This window comes from Benincasa hispida, chromosome 11 (assembly GCF_009727055.1).
Source record: "Benincasa hispida cultivar B227 chromosome 11, ASM972705v1, whole genome shotgun sequence".
NCBI classification, from domain to species: domain Eukaryota; kingdom Viridiplantae; phylum Streptophyta; class Magnoliopsida; order Cucurbitales; family Cucurbitaceae; genus Benincasa; species Benincasa hispida.
The window spans coordinates 74,701,052-74,713,061 of record NC_052359.1 but is presented as its reverse complement, the minus strand read 5'-3'; the positions used below and the strand labels follow the sequence as shown (position 1 = coordinate 74,713,061).

The following is a 12,010-nucleotide window of genomic DNA, read 5'->3' as shown; positions in this document are numbered from 1 at the left end:
AAATCTTATGCCAAAGGGGGAGCTTGCTACGTATTGGTTGGCTGATAATATATATATATATATATATATATTGTTGGATATTTTGTCTCTGACTTGGTGTAGGTATCCTTTCCTTATTGGTCATATATTTGCTAGTGTGATCTTTTCCTTGTTTGGTTTGTTGTTGGTGGTGGATTTCTTGCCTTACAGAGCTTGCTTTTATCTGTGCTTTCGGTGTGGTTTTAGGGTAAGCCATATTCTTGTTAGTGTGGACTGATTGATTGCAATTCATAAGGATATCGTGTGTTTGGTGTTGGTGCTTAGCTAGAGTAAGAAGCATTGTGGTTCTTTGAAGCTTGGGCTGACCAAGTAGTTTTGTTATGGTAGAGTGCTGATTGAACGTTCCTTCAACTAGCAGGTGAAAAAGAGTGAAGTCATCGTTGTTGCATCAGTTTTAGGGGGAGCCTAAAGCTGTTGACTCATCATAAGTAGTATTAGTGTTAAAGGGGGCCTAACTTGCTCGCTAGTATTCGATTATGAGTAAACTGACTTTATGTAATATTAGTTGAAGTGTATGTTGTAAAAACTAAGTTACATTCTAGTGGATTTCTTTTCATCTAGGCGGAAAGCCTCCCCGACGTATGTGTGATTTCACTGAACTAGGTTAACAAGTCTATGTGTGCATCTCTCTTACTCCTTACTTCTATCTATTTGTCTAATAGTAGCTTTTTTACTAGCTTGTAATATTATTGTGATTCACTCTTTTTCAACAATAAAACAAGTAAAAAACAAATCTATAGGAATAGATATTATTCGACAATATTTTTGGAGAAATATAATTTGTTGAAATAAACTTTGTATTGATTTCAGTATAGTAAGTACAATCTTTAATAAATGATCCTTTGATACTTTCTCTCAAACGTTGAAGGAAGTTTTTCCTTTTTGAATTTCCAAGTCTTTTTGGAGTTTTCAGATCTTCAAAAGAGTATTCCTCTTAAGAGTATTTAGTCGTCTGTTCTTAAAAGCTCTAGAAAAGTAATGTTCTTCAAATCTTTAGAGCTTGAGATAGAGAAGTTCACTCTTTAGAGGCTGAAAGCTTTAGAGCTCTGATCTTTAGATCTTGAGAGCTTCAAAACTTCAATCTTCAGAGTTTGAAAGTTTTGGTCTTCAAAACTTGATAATTTCAAAACTTCAGTCTTCAAAGCTTGAGAGCTTGAAAGTTTGTCTTTAGAGCTTAAAAACTTCAAAACTTAGCTTTAGAGTTTCAATCTTTTGAACTTAAGTTCTTCAAAGCTTCGATTTCAAAAACTTTAGAGTTTCAGAATTTTTCAATCTTTAAAGTTGGAAAACTTCAAAACTTCGATCTTCAAAACTTGAGAGCTTCAAAGCTTCTATCATCTGACCTTCAAAGCTTTAGAACTTCAATTCTCACAATCTCCTTCAAAATAAAATGTGTGAATTCTACAATTCTCCAAATCTCCTTCAAAATAAAAGATATGAACTTTTCACTTCTCCCAATCTCCTTTAAAATAAAAGGTATGATCTCTTTTAATTGCTGGGCTTAGACTTAACAATTAGAATTGGGATTAAGCCACAACTGGCCTTGGACCCATTGCTCTATCCTAGCCCTTTGGACCTAGGTTACTTTAATTATTGGACCTAGATTACTTTAATTACACAAAATATTAGAAGTATAGTTATTTCACATCGAAAAGATTTAAGAAAATCATGACCTCCAAACACTACAAATGAAACCTATTACTTTAATTTCAAGTTGTCTCAATTAGAAATATTTTAAATTTGAGTGTACTAACTTCAATCTAGAACGAGAAAAATGGGTGGATAATTTAAATGCTTTGAGAGAGTACTTTTGCAATTGAAATTTCTTTGTGATTGTAACGATTTTTCATACAGTAAATTTTTTTCTCGTCCATGATCTTTTCCCCAATTTGGGATTTTTCCATATTAATTTTCGTGTTTCTAATTTCAATACTTTATTATTTTTCTACCTACTCAACAAAGATGTGGAAGGTTTTTCCCAACACCAGACACCCAATTTTTAGGATTTTATATCTGAAAACTCTCCTCTTTCATTCCTCACCCTCACTTCCCCATTCCTCTCTTTCCTAACAAACTTTCTTCCACAGCAAGGTATGTTTGGCTTTTTAAATTAAAATGTTAGTCAGGAAATGTCTATCTAAAGCATAAACAACAAGAAATCAGCATCATCAACCATTAAAAAAGAAAAGAAAAAAAAAACAATAGAAGAACTAAGCATAGAAATGATGAGATTAATAACAGATGGTACAATTATTTAGAAGTTCAAACTGCCTAATTTTATGCCTTTGAAGCTAGTACCAATAGCTAGGACTGCAGACATGATGAAGCCTATAGTATATCTACTCGGACCATATATCTGTCTCAGTAACTCTCTGCAATCCGTTTCAGAGAAGAATATGTTCCCAAAATTGCACTAACAAAACCGAGTCCAACGACGAAGATACTCGAAGCGATCTGATTTCATGGAAAAGGAGATTAAAGCATACAAATGTAAAGTTAAGCACTGATATCTCATTTAACATATTTGACAGAATATGAATCCTCACAATGAATCAAAATCAAAGACACTTCTATGAAAATGTTCCTTTTTATAAAGTTAGGAAAAACGCAAGGCTATATGGATATCATTGTGAAAAGTTCTGCTTTGTTTGATAAGCAGTTCAATTTTAATTTCCTATTATTGAAAATAGGACTTTTAGATGGAAAAAAACAAAAAACAAAAAAACAAGACGGCAAAAGTAGATAGTATTTATATTTTTAAAAATAATAATAATAATAATAACGACTAAAGTTCAATTTGATAAATTTCTTTGTTTTGGTTTTCAATTTTTTAAAATTAAGCTTATAACTCTACTACCATGTAAAATTTTCTTTGTTTTGCTATCCGCTCTCAACCAATATTTTAAAAGATTCAAGTCAAGTTTTGCGATTAATAAAAGTATGTTTCAATTGGATAACCATTTTGAAAAGCTTATACACTCTACTTCTAAAGTTCCACTCATCTATATAATGTTATCCTCTCTACTAATGTTTCTACAAAACCAAGCCAAGCCAAATTTTGAAAGAAAAAAAAAATCAAAAAACTCACTTTTGTTTCTATAATCTAAAAAGGAATTCAAGTGCTTCTTTAAGAAAAATTTAAAAAATAATAAGAAAACTGGGAGGAAACAGTTACAAATTTCAAAAGCAAAAATCTAAAAAATGAAATCGTTATCAAATAGGATCAAAATTTTTAAAAACTTGGTTTTGATTTATGAATTTGGTTAAGAGCTCAAGTGTAGCTTTAAGAAATGTGAAAACCATCGTAATAAGAAAATTAGAAGAAACAATTATACATATCAAAAACAGAAAACTAAAAATAAAATAATTAGATGAACATTTATTAAAAAGAGAATAAATATTTCTTTGAAAAAGAATAAATAAGGAATAATCAAGTTAAAATTATGCTTACCCGTATCTTTGTAGCTTCGCTTCCCATTATTTTTAGATAGCATACGGCTGGCATTATTACCGACTGAATCAAACACCATATCACATTTAAAAACAAAACCATAAGTGTACTTTAAAATAATAATACTCGTAATAAACAAAATAAAACCAATCCGCAAGACAATGAACAAGTCATGTCTCCAACTCTTAGTAGAATTTAGAAAATGATATAAACAGATCATAATTTATAATTTTCATCAACCTTTTCACATACTGCTCAAGTACATAAGATACATTTTAAAGAATACATATTAGAAGTATCAAGATAAATGGCAAGTAGAGCTATGGAAAAAAATTAGCTAAGTCAAAGTTAATTTGTTCAAGTATATCTTTCGGGGGCATACTAAAAGTCGAAGTTAATTAGCTAAGGAAAAAATTGTTAGGCTTTGACAAATATTAATATAAGAAATGCAGTTGTCCCACATCGGAAAGGTTCAAGGAAGTCATAAGTCCAAACACTATAAAAGGAGTCAAAACCTTTGGTTTTAAGTTGTCTTAATTAGAAACACTTTAAGTTTGGGTGTGCTAATTCTAGTTAAATTCTTTTATGTATTCTTTAGTTTGAGAGTAGGAAAATGGTATGAGTAGTATAAAATCTTTGAGAGAATGGTCTTGTAATTGGGGTCGTGTGATTATAACAATTTTTCAAATGGTGGACGTCTCTGTGACGAGCAATGATTTTCCTCTGAGTTTGGAGTTCTCTAAGTAAACTCCAATATTTCCTTTTTTTTTTTTTTTTTAATTTCTCGATTATTTTCTGGTTATTCCGACAATAGAAGTTGGAGAATTTTTTCCAACAAAAATCTGTCAAAGTAAAACAATGGATGCAGACCTAAATCATCTTGCCTATCCTATTCATCATCTTCCATTTATTTTTTGGGATAAGGAAACATAACCTTCCATTTATTCAACCCCGATTTCTTATTTTCTTTAATCCTTTCTTTTTTTCTTTTTTTCTTCTTCTCTTTTCAGTCTCCTTATTTCTTCATCATTCCTTCTCTCTTCTTGTTTCTCAATCTCTTTCCTTATTTCTTTCTTTCTTATTTTTCTTCATGACGGTTTCTCTTTATTATGCACTCTCTTCTCCATTTCACATTTTATTCTCCATGTCATCTCTCTTCTTGTTTGTTTTTCTTTTTTTTTTAAAAATCTTTTTCTCACAATTATTAGTTTAGTTTGTACAGAGTTACGAACATTGACCAAAACCAACTGAATTGAAAAATAGGAACAAAAATGTTTCAAATCAAGGCCAGCGGACTAGATAGATCAGAGCCAGAAAATTCTTTCATATTAGTGTTGAGGATAGGCCGTCGTGAGCTAGACAGGGCAAAAAAATGAAGACAGCCGATGAAGCAGAGAAAGAGAAGAAGAAGACAGAAGGACAAGGAAGTAGAGGAAGAAAAAAGAAGCGGCATCAAGGTTGATCAATGGTGGTAGGCAACGGTTGGCCATGGTCAGCAACGTTGAGGTGAAGGTGGGAGGAGAGAGAATAGAAAGGGAATAGAAAGGCAAGGATTAGTTGAGGTCTAGGCTGCACCTAATCTCTCATATATTCTCGTTAAAAATTATTCAATTTTTTTAAAAAAAATGGACAAATGGAAAATTTTTATTGGGCAACTAAACAGCACCCAAGTTTTTTTTAATAGAAAAAAAAATTCAAAATTTTTAATTATTTAAACTCAAAAAACTAAATGCATTCACTCAAACCTCATGACCATAAGTGTACTTTTCTATTAATTTAAAAAAAAAAAACAAAAACAAAAAAAAAAAACAAACAAACAAACAAACCCTAATAATTCAAAATTTGCACAAACTGAGAAATGGCCAACTCCCTTTTTCTTAAAACTACAAGCAAATTGCTAATTCTCATTGTTCCTGGCAATTAATCAAAGCTAACCAACTTAATAGCTAATAGCCCCATAGGGTGACCATATAAAATCTAACATATTAACAATTCATTAGGTACAATACAACTAGCTATGAGCTAAAACAAAGAGCATTGTTAACATGATTACAATCTCATCAAGAAAAAGAATCAACCAGATGCACTTACCACAAGTATGCTGAGAAGAGAGCCAATCAAAGCCATCACCAGTCCTACAAACAACATAAAATGTCAATTCTAATTACGCTCAATTCATCTGCCATGTTCAGACAAACCGTTCATGAAAAGTCCAAACTTTTGGCTTTACAGCTAGATGCTTAATCAATGAGCTCCTAGCATGAAAGTACATATGAGCTAACAATTTTGGGTTACTAGATGAAAGTTAGATTTTAGGAAGGGTTGCCATCATATATCACATTAGTGGAAATAGTATCGTCATCTACTAAATTACACTCCATTAAGTTAACTTCAAAACGATAGTAGACCAATTACTGAAAACTTGAAGAAGACATAGTTACCAAAAAAGGGAAGTAGGAAAGCCACGCAAACGGAAGAAGCAACAAGGGCTGTTCTTAGAAGAATGAAACACATGTAGCTATTTGAAATTCTAGAAGGTAGTAGCTCCTCTATACTTCTTGCCAATGGATTCATCAACAGTGCATATTTGAGCAATGTCAAGGAAGCAAATTCAATCATCGGTCCAAACATAAAATATTTTGCCACTTAGTTTTCCAAAATGATTCCCCTATCTAAAAAGGATATTTGGTTAATGGATTGATAACCTGTAAAAGAATTAAGATTGATCAGAAATATTGCAAGCCAAAGACGCCTAAAGTTTAGCTGAGAAACAAAAGAACAAGACAACACTTACTGTTGTCCACACTGCAACTTTGGAGCTAAAAGCATGTTTTGGCATATTCAAAGTTATCTGGGATAATGTATTTTGGCCAAACATGAGAAATCCGATGATAGCAACCCCTCCATAAAGTAGCACACACAAAATAAAGCTGCAAAAGATTAAAAAAAAATAAATAAATAAATAAATAAATTAGAAGCATCAAGCTAAATGGCAAGTAAAGAGCATCCCAAGTCTTGACATGTACCATACTATTAGCGCCTTGGTGAAATTTGTTTTATCTGCCATAGATTGATATATATTTGGAAACACGGTGTGGCCAGAATAACAAAATCCATACACACCAATTGCAAAAGGAATACCCTTCCAGTTCACTGCTTCACCAGTTTGGTGAAACCCAATGCCACCAAATGTACCGAGAAATATTAAGCAGAGTCCTATTAAGATGGTTGCGATGACCCCACCAGCTGAAATCAACATTAAGTAGATGGTTTCATCTATATATCCAAATTATCAAGGTCAGCATAGAGTAGAAAAATTAGTCTTATACGATACATTACCTGACAGGTATGAGATCACACGGAGATCTCTCAGCCAAACAGTAGGCAAAACAATCAGTGCAGTCAAAATTCCGAAAAGATGCATAGAGTCCAACTGAATACTCCCCAAACTCAACGATGCTCCAGGAAATAGACTGGTTAGATTGTCTCCTTCCAAGTTAATAAATTCAACACAGTAACACTGTATGTGTAGAGAAGATCAGAGTTTAGCAAAATGAAGTACCTTTCTTTTGAAAGGATAATGGTGAAGATAGATTAGAGATTCACTTACATATAATTCCAGATATAAAATGATCTGCACCAACGTTTCAGAAACATAATATTAGCAATTCTTCTGGAAGAAATCACCAATTATGCATGCAGAAATCTATAATTGCGTAACTAGAACTTGACTGTTGTTGAAAAAACTGAATCTAAACGAAATCTCACACACGAAGTTTGTGGTCAGGCAAGAAAAAAGCAACCAGTTCAATGCAGACGCACATTACCAACATTGACATTTCATATGCACTAACAACAGAGTACAAATCTGGAAACTGGTGTACACTTTGAAAGCAAAAATCAATATTATATATGTGAAAACCATGCATAATGAGATCGTAAACTCACAGAGACAAAAAGACGTCCAAATTTTCCATAGGCTGCTTCTCCTATATCTGGGTATGTTATGACTCCCTCTCTCTTCTCGAAACAGTACCTCATAAGTGTGGCTGTGTAACAACACACAATGGCAAAAAGAACCAGAACTCCCAAACTGGCCCAGCCAGCTTCCTTTACAGTAAAAGGTGTGGAGAGAAGTCCTACTCCAGCCAATACATTGATTCCTGTCTCAGAGCGGACACATGACCCAAAAATAAATATACATATTGTTAGAAATTTAATAAATCACTGAGCTGCATTGTTTCTCATAACTAATAGCACTTTCATCATAAGAACAAACAAATCACGCAAGGAAAATTTTTCAGAGAAAGTTTATACATGAAAAAGTACAGAACAACAGAAAACATAGGCTACCATTGAAGATGGTCTGTGTGAAGCTGCACCCACGACCAATAGGTAATTCACCAGTCAATTGCTTAGAAAATGTGGCTCTCTCTGACCTTAGTGATTGAATTCTTGACAAGTTATCAAAATCCTCATTTTGATCAGCGCCACCATGAACTGATAACAAAGGAGCTTTTGCATCCATTTCTAAACTACTTCTACTAAGATTCTGCAAGCTTGTTTGCAATATACTTGGAACGCGGAACGTTCCAAAATTTGGTGAAGCCATGATTGTATAAGAGTCCGTTGCTTCTCTGCCAAAGGAAAAACAATGCAGGATAAACAGCAGCACCAAGAACCAACTGCTCAAAATTTCGAATGCATGACCAATTTTCAACAAATTTTCACTTTAAATACATGTTAAGAATCAATTCCCTAACTCCAGAGACATACTTCTACGTTCCATATCTCAAATCAGTAAAATAGTAAAATTTTTACTAAATAATTTGTCCTCTACCATAAATGACGAGTTCGGACTACATCACATTTAACAAAAAGCAAACTCTACTAGTAAATAGTAAATACTACCTGGATTCTCAATAGACATTTTAGACTTGCTAACAAACTCCACTTGGATATGTCAGAACCTAAGAACATCGAACAAAAAAGCATATAGAACAAACCAAACTTCATGAATGAACTCCAGAATCACGAATGACAGAATTTAGCCATTATTACCAGCCAAACCAACCGGTTCTACAAGTTTTTTCTTCTCATTAGTCATTCATTATTCGCAAAGAGAAAACAAAAGACAGAACATTGAATACACGGAGCCAGCCACCTGTTCGCTGTCACTCAAACTGAACTCCACAGAAACAAATCAATGATAAACAATCCAGAATTCAAAAAAAAAAAAAAAAAAAAAGTTTCTCTACATGAACAAAAGCAAATAAACAACTCAACCAACCCAAACATCTGTCTGGATAGATTTCAGATTGCCAAAAGCAACAGAGTCAATACAATTTTCCCTTGGCTTCAACTCACTAAATCGTTTTCTCTCTCACAGTTTGAAAATGCAACTTGAAGAGAAAAACCAGAGTATCCGCCGGAGAACGAAAAACGCGAGAAACGCAGCCAAAAGAAAGGTAAAGAAGAAGAAGCAAAATGCAAACAGATTATACTGGTACAGCGTTACGCCAACATCCACTCTCTAAGGTACCTAAGTAGTTCATTATTCTGATTCCATAGATGCATACAAGAATTTTCCTCCACTTAACTCTCAATCACAGTCCTCACATACAATCTCTTCAGAGCATGCTCTTTTATTTACAGAGTAACGGCCATTCATTTTATGAACATCGTAACTTAGAGAGAGAGAGAGAGAGAGAGAGAGAGAGAGATTAAAATATATATACAATAAAAACAGAAACAAAATCCGAAACGAAAACGGCGAAGTTCACCTGTAACTCTGTGGCCATTGCTGAGAAGTGAAAGTGGAGGTCCGACCTCCGAGGCCGTTGGGAGCATCGTCAGCGTCGCTGTAGGTGCTGTAGGTGCTGTTGCTGCGATCCTCCATGCTTTTGGTGCGTTCAAAGTCGTCGTCGGCAGAGTCATCGTGGTCGAGAAAGAACTCGGAGTCGGCATCGTTGGTCTTGTCAGCCATGGGGGGAAGGGAAAGGGGAGAGAATGGGAATGAGCAGGAAGAAATTTGGGGTTTGAGAACGTTGGAATTTGATTAATGTTTTGTGTTTTTGGTTATGGCGTTTTCATTTTGGCGTATAACGCTGGAAGGAAGGAAGGAAGAGACCGAGCGAGAGAGGTTTTCATGATCATGATTGCGGTGGCCGAATTTCTGACGTCTTGTATTGTACGGATCAGTTTCTTTTCTTTTCATCTGCCGACGTGTCGGAAATCGTGACTGACAATGAAAATGGCGTTGCTTTACCCTTTCTTGTCATTTTAATCTTAACAGACTATCCATCCCTCTTCCCCACTTTTTTCTGCTTCTTTCCTTTCTATTCCTTTCTTTCCTATCCGTATTCAATTTTCAAAATTATCTCGGGAGTATCTATCTTTCTATATTTTACCAAATTGTCGACGAATGATCAGAAATAACATCCTCTTTTATCTTTCAAAACTAATATGTCGTTAAACTAGTTTTTTTAGTGGATCTCGGATGAGATCGACACTGAGATTTAGTTAAAAATTTTATTTTTCTAATTTATTGATTATTTTGACCCTTTGATCTTTCTCGATAAGAGATTAAACATCGACATTTTAGTAATTTTTTCAAATATTAGATAATGTATGCATACCTTATACCAAATCTTATAAATATTCAAATTTTCTCCCACTTCGATTATCTTTAACGAATATTATATTTAATTCTTATGTAATTTTATGCATGTTTATGAATTTATAAATTTTCAAATGAATTTACCAATTAAATTTTATTGCATTTTGATTTTTAAATTTTGGGAAAGATTATATTTTACAAAAAAAAAAAAAAAAAAGTAAGATATGGAAAATATATAAAATTCTGATATTAATCTGTCTGAGAATTCACCTATTAATCTTCCCAAGATTCATACCGAGATTTTATATATTTTTCATATTTTATCTTTTTTTAAAAAAAATTAATCTTTCCAAAAATTTACCAATCAAAATCAATCATCTAAGATTTATCTAAAAAATTCATTTGGATTATTGGTAAATTGATTTGGAAATTAGAAATTTGGCTAAAGATTTAAAAAAATACGTAAGATTTTGATAAATTTTGAAAATATATAAGATTTAGGAAGATCGTATAAATTACTAGAATCTCGGTAATCTCTTTGAGATGTGTCGAATCTCGGTGGTTGGTCTCGCTCGAGATGGATCGAGAAAAGCTATTTGAACGAATTTTCAAAAAATATGTTAGTTTTGTAAGTTACAAACTTAAAGGTATTATTTTTTATAATTTTTTGTTATAATGTGATATATGTTAATTTTTTTTATTTTTTAAATATTTTGATTATTTTTTAGCGTGAATGATGGATACACTTTAGTATTATCCTTCAATTTTTACGCTTTGTTACTAAATGATAAATAATAATGATGATGATGGCGGCATGAACTTTGTTGTTATGTTCTTTTAAATCTTTATTGTTATAAATGTTGGTAACTATCTTTAAAACTAAAAATTCATTGAAATGTTAAACAAAGATAGTAATTATTCTATCGTTTCAGATTATCGCCACACCTTTTATTATTATTTTAATACTCGTAGTGTGTATAAAAAATTAAGGCAAATATTGTAAAGTTGAAGGTTTTTTTATTAATTATACTTATTTTAATTACAGGTTTAGTCCTTTAACTTTTATATTTATCTCAATATGACACTTAACTTTCAAAAGTGTCAAATAGGATCATAAATTTTCAATGTTATGAAGGAGAAATTTGTACGGATGACCCAAAAATTGGACCCAAAATGTCAAATGACCCTTTTTTAAAAAATAATGTCAATTGACCCTCTGCTGACATCATCGCCATACCAAATTACTTAATTTGCCCTTACTTCGCCTTCTTACCTTTTTACTGAGAAAACCCACCAAAACTAAACTATTCTTCATTCAAATTTTCCAAAGCTAACGGCTTCATATCGCTCATAAACGAAAACAAACTATTTCCGGCTTGCAAACGATTCTACTTCCAGCTTGCAATCGAATCTTATCGATAAATCTTTCTTTCAATATGGTTTTTTTGTTTGTTTTTTTGGTTTTGGATGTGTTCTGTGGTTAAAGACGAGTAGAAAGAGTTTTTGAGCCAGATAAGTGAGAGTGAAATCGGTAGAGCGACGCCGAAGAGAGCGACATCGGAGAAATAAGTGAACCTATAGTTTTTTTGTTTGTTTTTCTGATTTTTGATGTGTTATGTGGTTGAAGACAAGTAAAAAGAGAGAATGTGAGAGAGATAAGGGAGAGCGACACCAGAGAGAGTGACACCAGCGAGAGCCATTCTAGCAAGAGCGATGTCAGCGAGAGCGAATCTAGCAGATTTAAACAAAATGTTGTTTTACATTTTTTTTCTGAAGGAGTTTATTGATCGAATTTTTTAATAAATGCATGAGTGATTTAAGATGGCTACACGTTTCAGAATAGCCGAAGCTGACTGATTTCCCGGTCAAGTAACTAGTTTGGCCCACATTGCCAATGCAAA

The 12,010-nt window shown here is 32.9% G+C and overlaps 1 protein-coding gene across 3 annotated transcripts; it reads right to left on the bottom strand.

Annotated features, from left to right (window-relative positions):
* Positions 1–2,243: 2,243 nt before the first annotated feature.
* LOC120092006 (amino acid transporter AVT1A) lies at positions 2,244–9,827 on the bottom strand. 3 transcript variants are annotated; one of them, XM_039050194.1, is made up of 12 exons: positions 9,274–9,827; positions 7,844–8,127; positions 7,439–7,653; positions 7,101–7,124; positions 6,830–7,010; positions 6,517–6,736; positions 6,285–6,420; positions 6,176–6,195; positions 5,932–6,077; positions 5,582–5,625; positions 3,491–3,553; positions 2,244–2,493 (listed from the first exon to the last, which is right to left on the bottom strand). In XM_039050194.1, exons 1-12 carry the CDS (start codon positions 9,474–9,476, stop codon positions 2,401–2,403), a joined length of 1,629 nt encoding a protein of 542 aa, XP_038906122.1. In that variant the 5' UTR covers positions 9,477–9,827; the 3' UTR covers positions 2,244–2,400. The 3 variants fall into 3 exon arrangements, 2 of the variants coding, with proteins under 2 accessions (XP_038906122.1, XP_038906123.1); XM_039050195.1 differs by having other exon boundaries at positions 3,491–3,537; XR_005485881.1 differs by lacking the exons at positions 2,244–2,493; positions 3,491–3,553 and having other exon boundaries at positions 5,576–5,625; positions 5,932–6,069; positions 9,274–9,826.
* Between the last annotated feature and the right edge of the window lie 2,183 nt (positions 9,828–12,010).